General features: G+C 53.0%; 2 protein-coding genes and 1 long non-coding RNA gene across 4 annotated transcripts in view; 1 reads left to right on the top strand and 2 right to left on the bottom strand.

The window, feature by feature from the left end:
* Positions 1-9475, bottom strand: part of CD4 (CD4 molecule) — a 44492-nt gene extending 35017 nt beyond the window's left edge. The window contains exons 1-4 of the mRNA XM_007089599.2: positions 9456-9475; positions 7548-7674; positions 1092-1195; positions 797-967 (exon numbers count right to left, since the gene is read on the bottom strand). Of these exons, the coding sequence (XP_007089661.2) occupies positions 797-967; positions 1092-1140 (220 nt within the window). The 5' untranslated portion in view covers positions 1141-1195; positions 7548-7674; positions 9456-9475. The remainder of the gene's footprint in view (positions 1-796; positions 968-1091; positions 1196-7547; positions 7675-9455) is intronic.
* Positions 9476-9869: 394 nt separating this feature from the next.
* Positions 9870-11976, top strand: LOC122240586. Its single transcript, XR_006220375.1, has 2 exons — positions 9870-10120; positions 11765-11976. It is a non-coding gene; the product is annotated as an uncharacterized LOC122240586 (long non-coding RNA).
* A 4575-nt stretch (positions 11977-16551) lies between these two features.
* On the bottom strand, positions 16552-22934 carry LAG3 (lymphocyte activating 3). 2 transcript variants are annotated; one of them, XM_042993748.1, is made up of 8 exons: positions 22869-22934; positions 21959-22106; positions 21301-21587; positions 20301-20558; positions 19631-19906; positions 17514-17756; positions 17112-17242; positions 16552-16778 (listed from the first exon to the last, which is right to left on the bottom strand). In XM_042993748.1, the coding sequence occupies exons 1-8, from the start codon at positions 22915-22917 to the stop codon at positions 16614-16616; spliced, it is 1557 nt and encodes a 518-aa protein (XP_042849682.1). In that variant the 5' UTR covers positions 22918-22934; the 3' UTR covers positions 16552-16613. The 2 variants fall into 2 exon arrangements, with proteins under 2 accessions (XP_042849682.1, XP_042849681.1); XM_042993747.1 differs by lacking the exon at positions 22869-22934 and adding an exon at positions 22410-22798.
* Between the last annotated feature and the right edge of the window lie 438 nt (positions 22935-23372).

Below are 23372 nucleotides of genomic sequence, written 5' to 3'. Positions count from 1 at the left end.
TACAAGCAATGATAAATCTAATAAACTTTAAAATTAAAAAATATGTATTTACAGGGGTGCCTGAGTGGCTCAGTTGGTTAAGTGTCTGACTCTTGGTTTTGACTCAGGTCATGATCTCACAGTTCGTGGGTACAAGCCCTGCATTGGGCTCTGTGCTGACAATGTGGAGCCTGCTTGGGATTCTCTCTCTCTCCGTCTTTACCTCCCCCCTCCCTCCCCCCAAAAAAGAAAAATATGTATATTTATAAAAATACATTCCATGCCGGTGAGGTTTTTCTCATATGATGCTTCTCTTCAAACATGTTGAATTTAGAGGCCAAACATACAAGAAAGAAGAGTTATTTAAAGAAGAGTACTGGAGGGCAAACCTTAATGTGACAGTAAAACTCCTTTATTGCAAAACAATTGCAAAATACTTCTTAAAAAGTATTGAGATCTTAATTCCTTTTACTTTAAAAGGTGTAAAAAAAAATCCTTCTGTTGCTTTTAGTGGAAGTAAACAACACATCATCATGGGTCTGTAACAATAATATCCATGAAATTCGAGGTTATTTTCCTAACATCTGTTAAAATAAGTCTGTTCATATTAAAATCCTGAAACGATAACAGACCACCAAAAGCCATTCCCTCGGCCACCTGCAGTTGGCACAGGGAAGCTCTGGACTGAGAGAGAGTCCCTGAGTCTCTGTCAACCCCAACCCCCTGGGATCAGAGTTTACTAGGAGCAGGGCTCTGACACCAGGGATGTTCAGGCCATAGTGTTTTTCTCTCCCGATGAGGAGCTGGGCCATCCTACCTGTAAGGCATAAGGAGGGGTGCTGACTTTCCAGAATCTTGACCTGGGAAGAAAGTCTCCAGGTAAAGGTCATGTACTTCTTCTGGGATGCTTGGCAGGGCAGCTCTGCTGTGCCTCCTGCCTTCCCCAGCACCACTTCCTTTCCCTGAGTGACAGCTGCTTCGAGCATCACTAGGCGGAAAAGGGGGAAGTCAGGCCTCAAGGCTGTTAATGCCCATCCTTCACCCCATCCCCCCACCTTTGCATTTCCCAATCAGCCCCTCCCCGCTCTGGGACCCCAAGTCTGAGCACTCACCCAACTGCAGCACCAGGAGCAGGTGCCTAAAAGCAGCTCCTTGATTCATTGTGGCCTTGCTGAGGCAGGCAGGGTCCTGGGCCTTTGCGCACAAAGGGCAGGGCCTGAGGGAGATAATAATTATCAGTCAACAGGCATTTGTTGGGCCTGAGGCACACAGGGGTGATATGCACCTATATGGGTGATATGCACCCATACAGCCTAGCCAGGGACCTAGATGCCCATACTTGTAAACAGACGGCCACCAGTACACGCCACACGATGCTGTGCCCAGGCCAGGGGTGAGTTCTCTGCCAAGTGGAATCAGGAAAGAATTCACAGAGAAGGTGGCAAGCTGAAGGGGGTGGAGACGGGGGGACCAGGCCAGGTCATGAAGGTCCTTGAACACCATGCTGGGATGCTGGGCCGTGACCCTGGGGACTAGGGAGCCAGTAAAGGATTTTATGTCAAGAAGGACATGACTCGGGGCATCTGGGTGGCTCCGTTGGTTAAGCATCCGACTTCGGCTCAGGACATGATCTCATAGCTTGTGGGTTCCAGCCCCACATCGGGCTCTGTGCTGACAGCTCGGAGCTTGGAGCCTGCTTCGGATTCTGTGACTCCCTCTCTGCCCCTTCCCCACTCATGCTCTGTCTCTCTGTCTCTCAAAAATAAATAAACATTAAAATAAATAAATAAATAAAAGTTGTTGGGGCATGTTGGTGGCTCAGTCAGTTAAGTGGCTAGCTTAGGCTCAGGTCATGATCTCAGGGTCCCGCATCGGGCTCTGTGCTGACAGCTCAGAGCCTGGAGCCTGCTTCAGAATCTGTGTCTCCCTCTTTCTCTGTCCTTCCCTGCTCATGTTCTCTCTCTCTCTCTCTCTCTCTCTCTCTCTCTCTTTCTCTCTCAAAAAAATAAACATTAAAAAAAAATTTTAAGTTGTTATTAAAAAAATAATAAAGGATGATTCAATTTGCAGATTGTTTCAATTTGCAATTTCTCAGCTCCTCTAAGAAAGACAAGTTGGAGGAGGCTGAGCCCAGGAGGCAGGATTGCAACAATCCCGGTGAGAGAAGACAGGCCTAAACTCGGACAACTGAGAACTATGGAAATGTGGAAAAAAAAGATTGCCTTGAGGAGCACATCTGAGGGAAAATTCTCAGAACTTGGAGACAGGTGCTGTGTGCAGGGTGAGGGAGAGAGGAAGCAGAGGATATCTCCCTTCTCACTGTCAGACCAACCCTGTAAGGCCTCCGAGAGAAAGCAGAAAAATGATATTTCAGCGTTGGTTTCTGGGAGCACCTGAGGTGGTTAAGACCAGGGGAAGGGAGGCGGGAGGGGTGTAGACAGGCTCTGAATGGACTCTGAACAATAGGCAGCCCTAGGTTACAGCAACGACTCTCAAAGTTTGGTCCAGGTCAGCCGGTGCCAGGGTCACCTACCAACTTGTTAGAAATGCAAATTCTCAGGCCCCACCCCAGACCTGCTGGGTCAGAAACTGGGGGTGGGTCTAGCCGGCTGTGTTTTCACAAACCCCTGGGTGACTGGCACAGGCTCAAGTTTGCAAACCATGAGTTAGATGGAAAGGAAAGGGGAGGGGCACCCCACCTGGCAGCAGGGGGGCAGGCAGGGGGGCAGGCTGCGGGGTTGTGCTCTGGGCTGGGGGTCTAGAGGGGGCTCAGGAAGGGAGGTGGTGGGACGAGGGAAGGGCTTGGAGGCCTGATCGAGAATCCTGACAGGTAGGCTAGAAGGTCAGGGCTTGGTTCTGCAGGTGATTGGGAGGAACGGCTGACTTTTGAGCAGAGACGTGACATGGTCTATGTGGAGCTTTAGGAAGGGGACCAGATGACATGGAGGGAGTGGAGACTGGAGGAAGATGATGTCTGGAAGGTGGGCAGGAACAGGGCTCGTATCTTTGAGCTCCCCCTCCAGACTGTAAGTGGGCCTCAGAAAGGTGGCTGCTTTGGGAGCAGTGTCAGCGCGAACCTGGTCCAGAGCTTGGCAAGATGAGATCCCGCACCCAGATGTGTTTTTCTCTCCCCGCCGTCCAGCCTTTGCTGTATGAGTGCTGCAGCTAGCTGCCCAGTCTGAACTCCCACAGCACCCAGGTGACACCCTCAAGGGCACGTTCCCTCTTCCACCTCATGATGCCCTGATTCGGGTTCCCATCTCTCCCCCTCGATGCTTGATCTCTTCCAGATGATAGTCCAGCCAGCTCCCGGACTTGGGGTGGGACTTGGGATGTGTTTGGTTAACTTAAACTAACTTGAATTGCATGGAGGAGGGAAAATCATTGATTTCTTCTTTCTGTACTCAACATATTAATTCTGTTACTAAGGTGGGTCATTTAAGGGCGTGTACACACCCAACCCTGGCCTGGATGAAGCCAAATCATCCAACCCGTGCTACCTGTTCTTGTGCACCACCCACCACCCCTCCCCCCCCCACCCCTGAGCCACTCTCCATCCTCTCTGCCCTGCCCTCTACAAGGAGGCTGACCTCTGCAGACTCTACTGCCCAGGCTCCCTTGTCTTCCTGCTACTAGTTGGGGTTGGCTAGTGGGAAGAACCCACAAGAGATGGGAGGGTCAAGGAAAGAGGTTGGGGTATTTTTCCTACTCTCTTCCTACTGTGGCATACTTTCTGGCAATGGCTATTCTCCCTCCCTCCCCCTTCCTCTCCCCATGCCTCAGCTATAGCTCCTGTCATGTGGCCCTTTATCCACAGCTCACACCCTCACTGGGTTCCAGAAACATCATTTCATTCTTGCCCCTCCAGGACCCTGCCTGCTACTGCTGATGCCTGTGTGCCTCCACGTGCTGGCTGGTTCCCCCTTCACACCTCTGTAAATAATCCCCTTCCTGCAGTCTCTGAACCATCTGAGGCAGATTCTGTTTCCTGTTGGGCACTGACCCATGAGAGGGATGAAGTACTCAGATGGGTTCTGGGGTCCTGGGCCTCCTAATGAGGTTTCAGGGAAGATAGAAAAAAGAAAAATCCTTCTCCAGTCACTCCATCTGCCCGAAAGAGGAATTTCCCAGGGCCTAACACAAGGTAGGGGCTTGATAGAATTTTTTTAAAGGTTATTTATTTTTTCAGTAATCTCTAAACCCAACTTGGGGCTTGAACCCATGACCCCGAGATCCAGATTTGCATGCTCTTCTGACTGAACCAGACTGGCACCCCTGATCGAATTTTTTTTTTTTTTTTTGTAACCAGGGAAATAGGAAGTGAAGAGATCAAGAAGGTTTCCAGAAAAGGAGAAAAGAGGCTAGTCATGGGTGCAGTTGTTTACAAGTGAGCATGGGGCACGGGGGTGCTGAGGGGAAGGCTGCGGGGAGACAGTGCAGTATATTTAAGAGTGGTTCTCACTGTCCCCCAGTCCCAGACTCACTGTCCTTCGTGAGAAGAGAGTATAGGAGTCTCTGGGATATCCCTTCCCTGGGGTCTAAATTCAGTGTAGATGCCTCAGGAAGGCTAGGGACCTTCTTGACCCTTCCCCAAATGGTGGTCATCTCTTCCCCACACCAGGATCCTAGGGTCTGTGCAGAGGGCCACCTCCCCGCCTCCAGCTCCTTATACTGTGCCAACTCAACCAGGGTTCAGCTCTGTGGAGGAGGCTATGGGTTTCCAGCTGCTGCTTGCTTTGGTGACTTGGGCTTCCGCTGCCGCCCCAGAGAGCTGGCTTTTGATTCCCACTTCCTCATCCTCCCCAGAGGCGCTCTGCCCCAGTACAGTAGCATCCTGTACACCAGAGCCACTTGAGAGAGGCTGGGAGGGCTTGCTGGTCCCCCAGGTCCTGGCATCTCTCTCTCCCTCTCCCTCTTTCCCTCTCTTCTCATTTCTCTGCTCACATCTGTGCACTTCTGTCTCTGTGCCTGTCCACACTGATGCCTCCTGTCTTCAACTCCCCACATCTGTATCTCTCTTCCTCTCGGCCTCATATGTCAGGAACCAATTCTGGCTCTGTTGGTCTTGCCTACAGTGCCCCTTGCCTCTCCTTTTTCATCTCCACCTCCAGGGGCCACTAAGCTCTAGCCCCTTTGTGCCTATAAACAGGCATCCAGGCCTCTGGCAGGAAAGCAGCTTTCAACAAGCTTTGATGTGAAGGGAGCCTGCAGAGCACAGCCTGGAGCCGAAGGTGGAGGCAAGGGAGATGGCTGTAGGGTGGATGAAGGGAAAAGGAGAGATTATAAGAAATGCAGAGGTCCTAGGGGAGGATGACTGAGGATAAGAGGGAAAGAAGGAGGTAGGGAGAGATCCAGAGCAGCTCATTCAAGCAGCAGCTAGCTACACTCCACACAATCCCCAATCCCACACCAGGTCCAAGGCTCTACAAACCAGGTCGAGTTGGAGGGAAAGAAATGAAGACATTGTGGAAGGCAAGACACATGCCCAGAGCAGTAGACCAAAAAAAATCAAAAGAGACTAAGAAAACCATGAGCCAAAATGGCAACACACACACTCGCAAACTCTCAGAGCCCTTGAGGTACCTGTTGCCCTTGCCCTGGCCCCCCAGATGGGATGAGGAGCGAGACTGGGGAGAGGAAGAGGGCACAACCCCACCACAGCAACAGTCTGTGGTCCCACAGACACTTTCATCTTCTCCCCAGAGCCCCCAGCCAGCCCCTCAAGCCCCACCGCCGGGGGATGTGCCCCCCCCCCCCACTGCATACACCTCTCTCCTGCTCATTGGCTTCATATAAACTTCCTAGAGACCATGACCCTCTAGGGGACCCTTGTGGTTGAGTGGTTGCAACCTCCGCCATCCTCTTCTTTGCCTCAGATGCCCACCTGGGGGGAGCCGTGCCCTCCCTCCTTCTCCTATCTCCTCCAAAACGTGTGGAACGGAGCTCGGCCTTAGAGCCCTACAAACCCAGGCCCCTGTCTGCCCCCTCCCAGCACCCACCCCCTTCAAAGTTAGTTCATTCAACATTTATTGAGTGTCCAAAATGTGCAAGGCCCTTGGTCTACTGAGCCCCCCTCATTGCCACCTTACCATTATGGCCAGGATCGGGGCATAAGATTCTACAAGGCTTCTGCCTAGAACCACTTGGTGATGGGGGAGTTTTTATTTTGAGGTAGACCTCTTCTATATAAGTGCCCCTCCCCCAAACTGAAAGAAGGAAATCATGTCAACAGTTCTCTCTGACCCTGTCCTCTGGGAACCCTTTCATCTGAGGTTAAGAGGGCGGCCATTTTGTATGCGCCCACAGAATCGAACACAGCACAAGAAATTATTTTGTCAAAATATGAAATGGAGTGATCTCCCCCATCAGGTTTTACTCTCAGCCTTGCACCCCTGAACATTTAGGGACATTCAGGAAGAGCTAGCCCACCCAGAGGGAAATCTTTTGAATTAGCAATAGTAAGGCCTTTCTATTTGGAGGAATCTGACTGTACCGAGGAGGTCCCTCTCCCAGCATAAGTCTAGAAGAGAAGGCAGAGGACACCTGGGGGACAGTGCTGCAAGGCCATGGAGGTCTTAGGAGAGGGAAAAGGACAGAGAGAGTGCAGGTGGGAGAGGGGGAGTTGCACAGGGCATAGCATCTTGAGGAGTACCCCCTCCTGCATCCCCCCCAACACCCTACCAAGCTCAGGGCCTGCAAATCCTTTTCTAAATCCCATAGCCTCCTTTTCTAGAGCAAAGGAGACATCTAAAACTAATCTCTTAGAACCAGTTTTTCTAATGACGTACTTACCTAAGAAAATGTATCTATAACTTTTATAGCACTGCATACCTACAAGCTCAGTTTCAACCCTTTTTGAGAATTTCGCTAATCCTTTTAAAGCTCATGGAAATGGACATATTGTTCAAAAGTCCTTAAAAAATGCCCCAAAGTAGACAAAAATGTAGAAATACCGATAGACAGAAAAGATAGTTAAAGGAGGCTACCTTAATCACAGGGCTTATGAAATGCTGCAACGGTTTCTGGTGCGAACGTGGGGAGGTTGCATCTTTGGGAAAATTGATTTCGGGAGAATTGCCTCTAGACCGGAGTCCACTTCTCTCATTTTCTTGTTTTTCCTTTGTTGCCTCTTTTCATTTCTGTTTTTTTTTTCTTATAAGCATCCTTCCTCCTTAACATGTATTTACTCTTGCTATTCCTTTCCCACCCCTTCTTCCCTCTTTTCTCTCTCTTTCCTCTCTCCCCATCTTCATCTCTTCCAGTGCCCCCTTGACTTGTTGCCTCCCATGGCCTTTCTCAGCCCAGTGTGGCCTCGGGTCTCCATGTCGCCTCTGATCTCGCAATCCAGCTCAGCACCCCTCTGAGGAGCTCCTTCTGCTCCAGGCCCTGAGCTGCCATCACCCCGGCCTCTTGAAGCTCCCAGTTCCAGTGTGGAACACAAGAGAAGGTGGCCTGAGTTGTGGACAGAGGACTGGGAGTCCAGAACATTCCAGCACATCTGCTGCCACCGTTCCCCCTCCCCTTGCCAGACCCACGGAAAGGCATGGAGCTGAGTCCGTCCATCTTACCCCTGGGCCTGTGTCTTTCTTCCCCTCCGGCTTCTCGCACAGGTGTGTCTATGTGAAGGCTGGGTGCTCCGCAACCAGGAGCCCACCCAGGAGAGCGCTTGTGACTTCTGCAGAGACGTATGTAAACCTAGAGACAGGAAGCCTGGTGGTGAGGTTCCTCCACACCCCAGACCTGGGCCAGCCCCCAACGTCACCATGTTGGGCTGGGGTCCCCACCCCCTGCCTCTCAGGGAAGATGTCAAAGTAAAAATGCCAAAGTCAAGGGGAAAAGTTAAGCAGACTGAGGCTGGAACATAGTGTCTCTGCACTTCTCGTTGCATAACAATAAAAAGCTCGCATCGTGATGTTGTAATGGGATTTGGGCTTCAGGGAAAGAAGTAGGAAGGGAGTGGAGGGAGGGCACAGAAGGTAATTTGTGGAAAGTCGCAGACAGCTTCTCACTCTAGGGCCCTGAGGACATTTGTTCAGTGGCGTGGCACCAGAGGCATGATAGGTGGTTCAGTGTGGCAGAGAGGGCCTGGGCTGAGAGGAGGGTACCTGAGACCTGCAGAGTGACCCCCAGAGTGACCATGGACCAGACCCTTTTCCTCTGGGCCTTCGTCTCTGGCAGGCCCTCAAGTGTTCCTCTACCCAGGTCTCTCTCGAGCTCCAGATGTGTAGATCCATCCATCCATTGGACATCTCCACTTGGATGCTCACCCCACATAGCAAACCCAACATATCCCAAGCTACATTTATCTCCTGCTTCCCACTACCCTCCAGATCAACTTCCTGCAAGTCCCCCACTCAGCAGGGGCTTTGCCGCCTACCAGCTGCTCACGCCAAATAAACTGGGTGACTGGGTGTAATCTCTGACTCCTTCACCCACCCCCTCCCATGTGTTTATTTACCATTTCCTGTGGATGTTACCTTCACACTATCTCAGAAGTCTCTCCAAGTCACTCTGCCCAGCTACCACCATCCCATCCCCAGGTTACCACCCTGTGCCTGGACAACAGCTCCTGCCTCCTCACCAGCCTTCTGGCCTCCCCATTCTGTCTTCCTCTAGGCCACCCTCCTCACAGCAGCCTGACTGAGCATGTAAATACGCACAGGTGACCATACCCTTTCCCTATTAAGAAAAAAGTGGCTAGTTGAGCTTGCAACTCCAACAATTATTGCAGGCGCTTCTAACTTGAGACAACATTGTGATTCATTTGCAGCAGAAAGGCATTGTGCTACACCTCATTTTATAACACAGTGTACTGAAGGTTTGAGAGTCAATAAAATTAATATTTGTTGCTCATCAGAGGCATTCTTAAGTGAAACTGGCAGCAATATTTTTATTTATTTATTTATTTTTTTGCTGCAAATGCCTGGTGGTGAAGAACACAATGACTATAGCATGGTTTGGCTCCACTGCCTTGTTTTGTGCTAAGGCAGCGTTCTAGCCCAGATTGCTTTTGCAACATCATTGGAATGTCAACATAGTGACAAAAGCCAATAATGCCCTATTATTTTTATGAAAGTAGCTTGACCTCAAAATCTCCCTGCAAGGGTCTCAGGGACCCCATGGGCTACGGTTTGAGAACTGCTAATCTTGGAAACCTGTGTTCATTCTTTAGCTCTTCACTCTTTCTCGGCACAGACTTTAGTTGTCCCCCAGATGTTTTCTCTCTCTTCCTTAGTAACAGAATCCTCTCTTCTTAGCTGAGCTCATGGCTGCCCAGATTTAAGTGATGCTTAATCGTGGCCTCCCTTGCCTCTGGATTTGGCTAAATGACTCAATCTTGGTCAATGGATGTAAGTGCAAGTGTTAGGTGCAACTTCTAAGGACTGTCTTTCCAGGGAGGGTGTGTGTCCTCCTCAGGCTTCATCCCCTTCCTACAGGCTTGTTTGCGGCGGGCCTGCTTTTCTCATTTACATTACCTGGCAGAGGTCCTAATAGGCATTTATTCTTCTAACCCCTGATCTAATCCAGTTCTGCCCACTCATTCACATATTCAGCAAGTTGCATGGTTTTTTTTTTTTTCTCAAGATTTTGTTTGCAAGTAACCTCTCCACCTAATGTGGGGCTCGAACCCACGATCCCAAGATCAAGAGTCACATGCTCTACCCACTGAGCCAGCCAGGCGCCCCTACTCAGCCAGTGTTAGGTGTCTTCCGGGCCCAAGGGACTCTGTGGGTGCTGGGGATGTGATAAGGCTGACATGGACACCCCTCCTGCTTGTGTCATAGACCCTAAACCATTAATAATGCCATCACAATTGGACAAGTGCTACCAAAGAGAAGCTCAGAGTCCTGGGATCTTATCAACTCATTTCAACTGGGAGATCAAGACAGGCTTCCCTGGGAAGTGCGTATCAGAGAGCGTGTGCTCTGCTACAAGTGGAGGAACAGTCAACATAAAGTCAACAGCCCCTGGCTGTTGAATACTTAGGCTAAAGGTGATTTCTCAAAGAGGTCTGGAGGCAGGTGCTTCAGGGGTAAGGGAGGTGAGGGGGCACCCCGCCGTACCCTGCAGCAGGATTTGTGTGTCTGGATCTTGTTGCTTCGCCATCCTCGGTACGTGACCCCTCGTTTCCCTTAATAAGGTAAGACCTCCCAGGCCCCCGTGCTTCTTCGCCTTTGCAAGCACTTGTCCAAACATAATCATTATGAAATTACTGCTTAGAGTCTGTCTAGCTAGCTTGAGTGGTGAGTCTGTCTGACTTAGCACCCAGCAGAATGCCTTGGGCCTGGTAGACCCTTCATACTTTTTGAATCCTTTGTTCAAAATATTGAATCGTATTGATATTTATGGATGTTAAATGTGTTGTGGTAAAAGAGGAACACCGGAAAACTTACCCTGTTAACCACACTGAAGCCTACAGCTCTGTAGCATTAAGTACACTCATGTTATTATTATACATCTGTCTCCAGAACTTTCTCATCTTCCCCAGCTGAAGCTCTGGACCCTTTAACACTGACTGCCCATCCTCCTCCCCCAGCCCCTGACTGTTGATTCATTTTTGAGTGAATGACTGGAAAGCAAGGATCACAAAATCAAACGCCTGCAGGAGCCCGCTAGGTAATACAAGTGAGAAAGCAGGTTGACTGTAAACAGTAGGGAGGGGTGGGGACTGAAGGAAGTCGGCAGGGGGCAGGGAGGGGGCTACCGGCCTCATCTAATGAGGGCAGCCATGGACCACACAGCTCCAGCTGATAGGAGAGGTTGCACCAGAATAGGTGAACCCAGACTAGCCAGCTCTACCAGAATGTCAAGGGAAGGTGGAAAAAACAAACATTTCTATAATATCCCCTAACTCTAATGCTGGTGACAAACTTTCTGTTGTTGTTCTAATCCTGAGTAAGTCAAACAAGGCATTCCAAGGACTGGATCTAGCTTAGGGCCACCAATTTGCAAGCCATGGACCCGATGGACTGTGGGATGGCATCCAGCTCTTGGGTCTGTGACCTTGTCAGCCCATGATGATGGATCCTCAGGAGTCAACAGTCCCCAAGAACCTGGCTCTCCCTCTGGTTTCCACGGGGAACGATAACAGAAAGAGAGGAAGTTTATGTTGAACATTTAGGACCGCCATGTGCTTGATATGGTGATATATTTTATTTAAGCCTCACAGCCATGATAGGGCATAATTTTTATTCTTCACATCATACAGATGTGGAAACTAGGCTCAAAGAGTTTAAGAAAATTGCTAACAGTCACAGAGCTAGTAACTGTAATTGCTGGAACTGGGATTCCAACTTACCTACTGGGGCCCCATCCCTGGATTGTCCCCCTCATCCCACTGCCTCTCCTCTGAATTGAGAAAGGCCAAGATGGGAGCACCTGGATGACTCAGTTGGAAGAACCTGCGACTCTTGATCTTAGGGTTGTGAGTTTGAGCCCCATGTTGGGGGGTAGAGATTACTTAAAAATAAACAAATAAATTTAAAAAGAAGAAGAAGAAGAGAAGAAAGAAGAAGAAGAAGAAGAAGAAGAAGAAGAAGAAAGCAAAGGCCAGGATGATGGCTAAGAGAAGTCTTCTCCCAAGGTGACAGAGGGGTATGAGGCCAACAATCACATTTGGGGCTTCTGAGACTTCACACTACCACGATCCCTCATATGTATGGAGTGATTTTCCATTTTCAAAGCACTTTCATGTACATTAGCACAGGCCAGACTTTTTGGTAGGTATTACTATTCTTGTTTTACAGAAGAAGAAACTGAAGTTAAGTTGTCTGCTCCATCATAGGCCTATACCCATGGACCATGGGGATTTCCAGAAGAATCCTGCTTCTTGGCAGAGAGCTATTTTTGCTGCCTGTATTCTGTCTCCAGACTGGAGGAGGGGAAGGAGGCCAAGGCAGGAGAAAGATGGGGCACATCGTGGACTGCTGATGGAGTGTCGGGGACCAGGCTGTTGGAGAAGGGGTAGGGCAGCCTGTGGAGTAGAGAGTTGGAAGCCACAGGTGCAGTCTTGTGGTGGCCTCCTTACCAGAAACATCTGCAGCTTCACTGACACCCTCCGCAAAGGGGGCTGGGGGCAGGGCTTGGAGATGGGGGAGGTACCGGAGGGGCGACAGAGGCTGTTCTTTGGGAAGCAGAGTCTTGGAGGGCTGCCCCACCCCCAGCACAGCCATATTGTCCCTAACACCATGACCACTTTTGGAAACTCTGAGGGAGGTTCCTGGGCCTCCCACACCCCATGGGAGGTCTGAGTAGGCAAATTTCAGAGTCTGGCCTGGGCTCAGCCAGCTGGCACCTGCAGCCCTTGAAGAAACTGCCAGCCACAGAGTGGAGCAGCTGGAACCTATCCCCACCCCAACCCCCTTCCCTTCAAAGGGTTAACTCCACCTGGGGGTGGGCCTGAGCAGGGACACCTAAGCTCTTTGCTCACCTCCTTTGGTGGGGGCTAGGGGGGCAATAGCAGGGGCTCAGGCCTGAATCCTAACACCTCTGCCTGTCAGGGGAAGTGGGGCAGGGAAATTTCTGGGCCTGCCCTGCCCCAGGGAGATGAGAAGACCAGACCGAGGGTGGGGGACACCTGGCAAATGTGACCACGGGTATGAATGAGCACAACATGGCCTCTTGCCTAACACACTTGACTTGGCAAGGCCTTGGACCTCATTTGGCCTCCAGAACTTCTGGACAGTAGACACTGGAAGAGGCTGTTGGGCCCACTGCAGAGGCTAAGGGTGGAGGAACTCAGAGTTGCTCCTTCTCCTCATTTGGCCTCTCTTTCAGACACTGTTCCCCCATGAGAGCCAAGCTATCATAAGCAAGATGGCCCCCAATGATTCCTGCTACCTCCAGTTCACACCTTTATGTTGTCCCCTCCCATATTGTACCAGCGCTGGCCTGTGCAACCAATAGAATAGGGCAGAAGTGATGGTATATCACTTTCCAGATTAGGTTTTAAAGACATGGCAGATTTTATCTTGGCCACTCTCTTCCTCTGGGAAAGCCAGTTGCTATGTGGTGAGCAGCCTTATGAAGAGGCCCACACACCAGGGCACCTGGGTGGCTCAGTCCATTAGGCGGCCAACTTCGGCTCAGGTCATGATCTCACAGTTCGTGGGTTTGAGCCCCACATCAGGCTCTGGGCTGACAGCTTGGAGCCTGCTTCAGATTCTGTGCCTCCCTCTCTCTCTCTGCCCCTCCCCCGCTCATGCTGTGTCTCTCTGTCTCAAAAATGAATAAACATAAAAAAAAAAAAAATGGAAGAGGCCCACGCAGGGCGGAACTATAGCCTCTGGCCACCAGCCACCTGAGGGAGGCTTTTTGGAAGCAGATCCTCTAGCCCAGCCAAAGCTTCAGATTGACCATAACCCTGGCCCACATCTTAACAACAGCCTCACAAGAGATCCTGGAGCCAGGGTGCCTGGGTAGCTCAGTCAGTTAAGCGTCCAGCTTCAGCTCAGGTCATGATCTCGCGGTCTGTGAGTTCAAGCCCCACGTCAGGCTCTGTGCTGACAACTCAGAGCCTGGAGCCTGCTTTGGATTCTGTGTCTGCCCCTCCCCTGCCTGCTCTCTGTCTCTCAAAAATAAGCATTAAAAAAGAAAACTACTCAGCTAAGCTGCTCTTAACTTTCTATGTGAGATCATATGTTTATTGTTTCAAATTACTAAGGTTTGGGATGATTTGTTATGTAGCAGTAGGTAACAAATAGAGCTTCTGTCCTCTTTAACAAGTGTTTAAGATGAGCCCTCACCTCAGCCCCCACCAAAGGTTCCTGAGTTCCCTGCCTCTTTCATGCCCTTTCCCCTCAGGACCTCAAACTGGAACACTGGTTTATCAATAAACTTGGAGATGCAAGATGAATTCACCTAGCTCCCTGGGAGAGTTAAGAGGACAGCAAAAGGCAGGGAAGGAGGAGGTGCCTGGGTGGCTCAGTCAATTGAGCGTTGGGCTCTTGGTTTCAGCTCGGGTCATGGTCTCATGGTTCGTGAGTTCGAGCCCCACACTGGGCTCCATGCTCACAGTGTGGAGCCTGCTTGGGACTCTCTCTTTCCCTCTCTCTCTCTGCTCCTCCCCCTCTGTCGGTCTCCCTATCAAAATTAATTAATTAATTTTTAAAAAAGAAGAAGAAGAAGAAGAGAGGGGTGCCTGAGTGGCTTAGTTAATCCTCCAACTCTTGATTTTGGCTCAGGTCATGATCTTGTGGTTGGTGAGATTGAGCCCCGTATTGGGCTCCACGCTGAGCTTGGAGCCTGCTTGGGGTTCTCTCTCTCCCTCTGCTTGTCTACACTTTTCCCCTACTTACGCTTTCTCTCAAAATAAATAAACATTAAAAAAAAAAAAAGAGGTCAGCAAAACAGTCAGTGGTTATCCTGCTGGATTCAGTGGGGGGAGGTTGGGGGAGCTGAAGGGGGGAGTAGGGATGTGTCACCCCTAGAAGAGACTCCACAGAGGAGGGGGTGAGAATGAATAAAAGGAACCCTGTATGCACAAGCCCCATGCCCCCTCTTCCTTGTACCCTTTGCTCTTCTCTTCCTTATTGGGTAGAGGAACAAGGTGGCCTTTCACTCTGCCTCTGTCCCCTCCCTGTCCCCTTCATTCAGGAGCAAGGGGAAGTCCCCACATAGACGACAGTGAATCCTTGATGACTACTCTCATAAGCCCAAAGGGCATAGGATGTTACCCAGTAGAGAGGAAAATTGCCACCCACAGAACTTTCCAGGAAACCCCTGCCCCCATTAAAACATGGGGGCTTCCATTACAGCTGTGGAGAGCAGGGTCCTAGGGCAGAGCCGAGGGTCTCCTCAGCAGCTATCCCCAGGCCACAACAAGGGGGGACCTCAAGGCTTCTCAAAGGAACTTCAGGACTGCACTTGACAGTGTCATTATGGGCCAGAGTCTCTTTCTGTGCCACTGTTTCTCAACCTGTGACAAGATCACCGCCATACTAAGGCTCAGAACTTCAGGTTGCCTTAAATGCTTTGTTATTCAGGCTTCAGAGGGTGTCCCTCTACTTCTAAGGCTCTGCACAGAGGGATCCCAAAGGTATCCCTCTGTCCCCGAGTCTCTGGCCATCGTGTCTCCACAGGGATATGTCTTCAGCCTCATGGTTCGTGTCACCGTGCACATGGCACCCAGGCTCAGGGGGTACCTGGTGTGTTTGCCACAGTATGTGCACGTGACCTCCTGTGCCTCCTGCTCCTGCAGACTCACTCCCACTGCCTTTCAGTGTTTTTTCCCTCCTGTCCGTGCCCTGCCAGAGCTGTCTGCAGCCAAATCCAGAGCCCAGCACATGTAGCAGGCGGAGGTCTAGGTCCCTGGGGTGGGAGCTGCTGGGGGCTAAGGCTGTGTCCTCTGCTGCATGACCGTCTGCGTGGCCCAGGTGAATGTTCTCTCCAAGAGAGAGACAACACGGAAGGCAGGCAGGCTGGTGGGTCTTACGTACACTTCCTGGCATGACTGGAACACGGAGGCCGGCTGCCTCCTTCACAAATGGGTCATTAGACAAGCACACCGTGAATGGGGGACCTCAGTCTTCAAAGCCCTTTTACTATCTGGTACTCACGGCAATCCGTTTTAATGGGTCATTATCATTATTCCACTGAATATGAGGAAACTGAGGCTGAGAAGATCAAGCCCTGGTCACATCAGCAGAGATAGAATCAGAAGCTGGGTCTCGGGACTCCCAAAGCTGCACCATAGCCTGCTGTCTTGCTGGCCATTTTTCTCCCCACGTGGGGCCTTTGTTCACAGCACGTCCCTTTGTCAGACTTGGATCATAACCTTGCCAGGTCCGGGGCTATTTGTCCTGAGGCATGCATCGTTCAGTGCCTCTCCTGGATAGCGTACACGGTATATGACCACCGCTTGGTGCACACTCATATGCGGACCACAGAAAGTGAATAGCACAAAGATGGTGACTGCACACCAGGGATCTGTGCCTGTCTGGACCCCAGCGCCGTTAATCTCCTCCAGCCCGCCCCAGCCTGCCCGGTGACCTCCTGTGGTATGACAAACAGTGACCACTGGGTGGCAGTGTGTTCTCATGCCTGGGACCAGACAGGTTGCCCAGAGCCAAGGAACATGGGGGTGGGGTGGAGGCAAGCAGGATCCACACTGCCAGCTGTCCAGAAAGGTTGCAAGACCTGATCCCCTGGAGGACGTGACATGGCAGGGCTCCCCCGTGTGTGCATGTGTGTGTGCGTGCGCACCCGTGCCCTGCAGCAAGAAGGCCAAGGACAATGTGAAATGGAGCCAAGAGTGAGGTGGGGTGGGCCAGGGGAACAAAAATACGAAGGAAACCAGGGCAGCCAGCGTAATAGCAAAGGACACAGAAGAGAGCTGCCGAGGTAAGGGGTGAGGGCTTCTGGAGCATCAGAGAAACAACTATCCAGGAGAGAAAGAGAGCAAGAGAAAGACCAAGGCAGAAAGAATCACGAAGAGACCAGAAACAGAAAAGAGGAAGATAAGAGAGATTGGCTGGGGAAAGTAGGTCGGAAGGCTGAGGTGGGAGAAGGGAGCCCCCAGAGGCTGGGCAGAGACTAGAACCTTCACTGGACAAGAAGAAGCCAGACTCAGGATTGCTGCTGACAGGGAGTTTATTTAGACTGAGTTGTGAAGATCTGGCTGCCTCAGCTCCAGGTCAGAGCTGCTCGGGCTCCGGCTCAGGCTCCGGCTCAGGCTCCGGCTCGGGCTCCGGCTCGGGCTCCGGTTCCAGTTCCGGTTCTGGCTCCAGCTCCCCTATCTTGCTCTGGGTCTGAGGTGGGTGAATCTCATGCTCCAAGGCAGAGAATCTTCTTGGACGCCACTATGGGAAGACATGGAGGGTGGGTGGGGAGAAAGATGAAGGGAATATGGAGAATACTGAGTCTCTCTATTCTTTCCCAGTCCCCTGTGTTCCCCATCTGGTCCCAGGCCTTTTCTCAGTCCCTTCAAGCCTCTCTTGGGTCGTTTGGGCGCAAGGGGTCCTTGGAGAGGCTTATGAAGAAGGGGCTCTGCAGGCAAGATCAGGAGTCCACCTTGGTCATCTTCCCTGAGGAGAGGGTGCCAGACAACACTCAGAAAACTAAAGGGAGGGGAAGCCAGTTGCCAGGGCAGGGGGCCGGGGGTGGGGAGAGGCAGGGAGAGGTCCCTGGCTCACCTGTCTTCTCCAAAAGTGAAAGCCAAAGGCTCCAGTCATCAAAAGGAGCAGAAACAGGATACCAAGGATGAGAAACAGAGGGAGCTGGCCTGTCTTCAGGGGACCTGAGGCCCTCCCAGAGTGTTGGGCACCTACAGGAGTACAGCATTAGGCATAGGGTCATAGTTGAAAGGATATCTTGCCACACCCTCATATGTTACAGATGCCAATGAGACAGTGAGACCCAGAGTGTAGGGACTTATGCAGGATTGTTAGCTAATTAATAGCAGAAGTGAGTTCAGGCCTGGACAAGAGCTGGAGGTTAGAAAGAAAAGAGCTGGGATGGGGCAGGGGAGGGGTCTGGAAAGCGGGATCAAGATGGTTGGTCTGGAGCTGGCGCTGTGGCGCTGTGGGGTCTCAGACCTGGGCCAGACGGCTCAGCGAAGGATACCGCTGTCCCGAGAAGCCTCTCCCCCTGGTACACGTGGCACTGCCAGGGCTGAGAAACGAGTCTGGCCTGCTGCAACTCCAGCCAGGGTCCTGGGGAACTTCCCCAAGACGGCTTATCCAGGGGGCTCCACACAAAACGCTCTTGTCCGGATGCTGGAGTCACCTCACAAAGCAGTTTTCTCGGGTTGCCAGGTAACCCAGAGGACTTGGGAGTCACTGAAAAAATCAGAGGGAAGAGACCTTTGGGGGCCCGACCCCCTCACTTGAAACCACAGAGTCAACTCCCAAGTCTCAATTGCCCTGCACTCACCTGGGCTCTGATTGGGTGAGGTTGAGGGGAGGAGATCAGGGTCATGGCCAAATTAATCTTATCAAGACAAAGCTCTGGGCAGATCACTCTGCTTGCTGCCTCAAAGCTTTCCAGGCTCTCTAGTGCCTTCAGGGGACAGTTCAAACTCAAACTGGCCCAGAAGAATCACATAGCAAATACTATTTTGGATTCTTTTACATTACTTTCTACCCAAATGTTCAGGAACCCCAATATCAGTCAGGTATGTTGCCCCCCCCCCCCACCATACACCTTCCACTTTTCTTGTTTCCATGACTTGGCTCACATCAGTGTCCCCTGCCTTGAGGTGCCCCTGAATGAACTCTACCCCCCTTTCCGAACGTTCGGAGAACAGTGAACTGACCCACAGATGGCTGATCTACAGACAGCATCTCAAAGCTGTACAGTGAGAGATAGCACGGGTAAGAAGACACCAATGGTGAAGGGTCTTGAGTTGAGCATGGTGTACAGGCACCTGAAGACTTGGTGACAGACACACCTGACCTTAGACCCCGAGGCTGGTACTTCCCAGCTGTGTGATTTGAGAAATTCTGTCTCTGTAAAACAGGAGTAACAGTCTCTCCCAGTGAGCTGTCATGAGATAGCATGGAACACTAACACAAAACAGCTGACGCTCAAGAAGACCTGAGACAGGGGCAGTTGGGTGGCTCAGTCGGTTAAGCGTCTGACTCTTGATTTCAGCTCAGGTCATGATCTCATGGTTCATGGGTTCGAGCCCCGCGTCGGGCTCTGCACTTACATTGTGGGGGCTGCTTGGGAGTCTCTCTCTCTGTGCTCTTCCCCATCCCTCTCTCTAAATAACTATAAATAAACTTAAAACAAAAGAAGAAGAAGATGAAGACAACCTTGGATGGAAAGAATTGGGAGGCTTTGTCAACTGACTGGATGTGGAGGAAGTGGGAGGCTAAGTGTCAGGGCAAGTGGGATTGGGGCGGGGGGTGGGGTGGGGGGGGGAGTTACTGACAGAAAGGCTAAGTCAGCAAGAGGGCTCAGTGTGAGGAAAAGATGGGGTTCAGAGTGAGCCTGAGGTGTGGGTACCATATCTAGGTATCCTGGAACAGGTGGAAATTCAGCACTGACCCTCAGGAAATGTAGGACTGTTAACATATTCATTTATTCACTCAACCAATGTACTTTATTAAGCACCTACTATTCGGTACCACTATTTAGGGGCCACAGGTGAGCACGGCAGGACACAGCCAAGCTGCTGTGGCTCATAGTTACCAATCAATCAACACATACTTCTGAGTTTTGAGGGTTTTTTTTTTCTTCCTGTGTTTGTTTTATACTGTCTTAAAAAAAAAAAAAAAAAGCCCTTGCTCAGTAAATATTTGCTGACCAAGGGACTGATTGATTAACTCCTCCCAAATCCAGGCCACTTCCTGCAACTTTAACCCAAGCCCTGGTCCCAAAGTAGACAAGGATTCCAGAGCTATATTCCACCTCTTCTGAACCATTCAAGCTTTTGCCACCTGTCCTTGTAACTTCTCAGACCCTGCCCCCCCGCCCCCCATTCAGAGCAGGGTGGAATGTTCATCTAGTGACTCAGGGGAGACTTTCTGTTTCGGTGGTTCCTTATGTGGGGGCGAGAAAAGAGGAGGCCACAAGGGCAGCCTCTGCGACTTGTGCCCAGTGGCCTGGCATCCTGAAGAGGATTTGCCCAGTCTCTGCCCAGCCAGCCTTCCCTCCCTGTCCCAGCTCCCCTGGGATGGGACCTACTCCTTTCCCACCTGGGGCTGACCTGTGATGACTGCCAAGATGACAGTGACACTGAGCTGCTGCCCCTGCAGATGGACGTGGCAGGTGTAGGTCCCAGCCTGGGCCTGGCTCACAGCCTCCAGTGGAAGGGTAAAGTTGCCATTGTCTCCAGCCACCAGGAGGTCGGGGCCTCCACCAGGAGGGGCCCACTTGGCAGTGAGAGAAGACAGGGTCCCCAAACCGGGAGGCAGGTGGCAGGGCAGCTCCACCCTGGAACCTGCTCCAGCATACACAGTCAGAGGCACTGAGGGCTCCAGACCTGGGAAAAAAGAGAAGCCAAAGTTGACAGGAGGCACAGAGGGGCTGGAGCCCTGGAGCTGTAGGTAAGGGAGGCAGAAGAGGTGGTCAGGCTCTGAAGGGTGCAAGGGAGCAGATAATGTGGATGAGCTGAGGATGCTCTGAAACCCCCATGTGGGCTGGGCCAGGGGGGAGACCAAAGGCTGGCCAGTGAGGCCACAAGGAAAAGCCAGAAGAGGGGAAGGCGGTGAAAAGGCTGCAATGCGAGATACGAGGGAGTTGGACAGTGAGGCCCAGGCAATCACAGTGGGCACCAGCTGCCGGAGACCTGGTTTGGGGACCCATAAGTCAGGGGGAGGTGTCAGGGGGGCAGGAAGGGGTTGTGGTCAAGTATGAAGTCAGACTGGAGGAGTTACCCAGAACAGTGAGGTTGTATGTAATGGAGACATTGAAGCCATCTCTGTAGGTGAGGAGGCAGCCCCACGGCCCAGAGTCCAAGGGGCTCACTTGGGGCAGGAAGAGGAGGCTTCCAGCTAAGTGGTGATGGGGGGACTCCTGGACAGGGACTCTGCCTCGGAACCAGTGCACAGAGGCTGGCAGGTCAGGGCGGCTGAAGGAGCAGTTCAAGATGACCCAGTCAGAGATCCGGAGAGACCCTGGGGGGCTGGCAGTCACTGCTCAAGGATAAAGAAGGTGTGATTAGCTCCACCAGAAACACCTTCCAAACGCAGCAGGCCAACTAGGCTGGAAACAGGCCCCAAGCTGTAGACTTCTTTGTCTTTTCCACTCCAGCTCTCCTCCAGCCACCCGCCCCCCGCCCCGCGCCGCCCCAGTCCAGTGCCTGGCACATGGAGGCGCTTAGAATGGATGCTCAGGAATCTTCTGCCTACTTCCCCCCACCCCTGCCTCCAGTGCCTCCAGTTTACTCGGCTGGGTCTACCCTCCCCTTTCACCAGGCCTTGCCCGAGGATATCCACCAAGCCCACCCCCTGAGCTACAGAAGTCTGAAATGAGTCACTCTAGCCCAACACTCTCCCCCCCCCCCCCCCCCCCCCCCCGCCCCCCGCAACCCAGGGGTGCCTCCCCTCCTCCACCCTGGCACTCCCAGGGTGGGTGGGGGAGGGGAGTTCCAGGGGTGATAACAATCTCTCCCTAGGGTCCTCCCCTCCCCCACACACGTGCTTCTCTGGGGGCACCTTCCACTCTGCCCCCCCACCCCCTTCCGCTACCCTCCTGGAGGCGGGGGGGGGGGGGGGGGAGGGGGACGCGGGGGGGGGGAGGGGGGGGGCCTCTCCCGCCCTGCCCAGGGCGCATTCTTAGAAACACAGCCCCTGCCCCAGCCCTTCCTGCCTCCGGGGCGGCGGGGAACGCGGCGCCCTGCTCCAGCCCCCCTCCCCACGGCCCGCCCCCACCTACTGGAGGCCTGGCCCACGCGCAGACGGAGGCGGCAGGCGAGGGAGCGGTCTCGGAGGTGCACCGCAGCGCGGTACTCGCCGGCGTCGGCGCGTCGGGCCGGGCGCAGCCACAGTGAGAAGTCCCCGCGCTGGAGGCCGCGCTCTTCCAGCTGCACGCGGGGCTGCAGGGGCGGCCTCCCGCTGCGCAGGCCGCCGGGAGCCTGCATCAGCACCACGTAGCGGCGCGGCCCCGGGCCCTGGGCGGAGGGCGCCGCGGGGCGCAGGCTGGGCGCGGGAGCTGGCGGACCACTGGACGGGAGAGAGGGACGGGACTGAGAAATTCGAGGGGGAAGAAGCCCGGGGCGAGATGCAGCCCAGCCCCACTTCGAGGATGAGGAAACCCACCCAAAAGATCTCTTGACCGCTGACCGTCCCCATCCTCGTCCCCCCTCGGGTGGGGCCAGCGCCATCCACGCTTGGAGAGGCGGGCATAGAAGGGATGCAGGTGTGAGGGGAGCAGTCTTCCAAGGAAAGGCAGCGGGGGAGACCGAGCCACTGGGTTCTGGGGGATCGACAGCTCAGGGCAGGAGACTGGAGGCTGGCTTCGGCCTTGGGTTATGAGTCTGGGTGCCATTGCTGTTGGATTTGGGGGTTCTGTTGCCCAAGTTCGGGGTGCATACCTGTCTGGTAGATGGTGCCAAGTGACCCCTGCTGTTCTCAGAAGGCTGACATCCTGGAGGGGGATTGTGGGGCTGCAGGGGAGCTGGGCAGGAGCCCCCTCCTGGGCCCACACCACAGAGACCTCTGTCTCAGACCCTGGAGCCTCCACTGGGTAGGAAAAGAGAGGTCAAGGTGAGGGGCCATGAGCCAGAAGACAGGAATAGAGGAGCCTCAGCTACCTGAAGGAGAAACAGGACTGAAGTAGACATTGGGCTGCCCCTTCCCCACCCAACGGGAAGACCATGGAGAGGCTTTGGGACAGAAAGACTGCCCGGAGCAAGGCCTTAGAAGAATCCACCGAAGCTAAGGACCTTGGCATCTGTGAGGTCCAGAAACCCCTGCTGACCACCCCCCACCCCCGTCCCCATGGGTCTGGAGGGCAACCCTCCCAGAGGGTCAGCCCCATCTTACCTGGAGCCACCCGCTGCAGCTGCAGAAGCAGCAGAACCAGGAACTGAGCCTCCCACATCTCCCCCTTAGGCCTGGGCCACGCTGAGCCCCCCAAAGGGAAGAGGTCAGAAAGAAGGGAGGGACAGATGGACAAAAGAGGGGTTCTGCAAAGATACCAGGTAGAAAGGAATCTAGAAGAGAGACAGGGACAGAAGCCTGGTACAAGAACCAATGTACCAGACTGGAATCCAGAGGCAAGTCAGCCAGATTGGGCAGCAGGAGTTGGGGGAGGGGGTGGGGGTGGGGGTGTCCCAGCCAATGGGGCAAGGCAGTGGCAGAGAGCAGAGTGGAGGCCAGGTGGCTGTCTTGAGCTGGGAGGCAGTTCTGCTGCTCCTAGGGCCCTCGCCCCTGTCCTTCTGCCTTCCCTCCACCTTCCCCACTTCCCCTCCCCGTTGCCCCCCCACACACCCCAGGGCTCACAGTTTCGCTTCGCAGTGGAAAGTCTGAGGGGGTTGATTCCCAGCAGCATTACCCTCCACTTCTGTGGTGGCGCTCCCCTTGTTTATTTCCTCAGTCCTGGGTGTCCCCGCCAACCCTTCACCCCCCCTTCTCCCCCCCCTCCTCCCTCCCTCCCTCCGAATCCTTTCCCCAGGGACCTTCTGGTTCTCTCCAAAAGCCTTTTCTGCCTGGAACTACCTGCCGGCCCATCTCTAAGCTGCCACTCCTGTCCCACCATTAACACTTTTTTTTCTTAGCAAGCTCTTCCCTTGGTGCCATCTCCTCCCTCATTCCCTTAACCCCCCCAGACTTTCACTTAGCACAACACCGGACTCCCCACCTGCCCAATGGTTCCTGGGAGTACAATGAACCTAAAAGATGGTAGGTATGGGGAAGGGAACCCCAAGTCCGGGGGGCGGGGGAAGCTACATTATATTGAGCTTTCATTATATGTCAGGCACTGTATAGGACACTTTACATACAGTA

The sequence above is a fragment of the Panthera tigris genome, chromosome B4 (assembly GCF_018350195.1).
Source record: "Panthera tigris isolate Pti1 chromosome B4, P.tigris_Pti1_mat1.1, whole genome shotgun sequence".
Lineage (NCBI taxonomy): Eukaryota > Metazoa > Chordata > Mammalia > Carnivora > Felidae > Panthera > Panthera tigris.
This window is presented reverse-complemented; position numbering and strand designations above follow the sequence as displayed.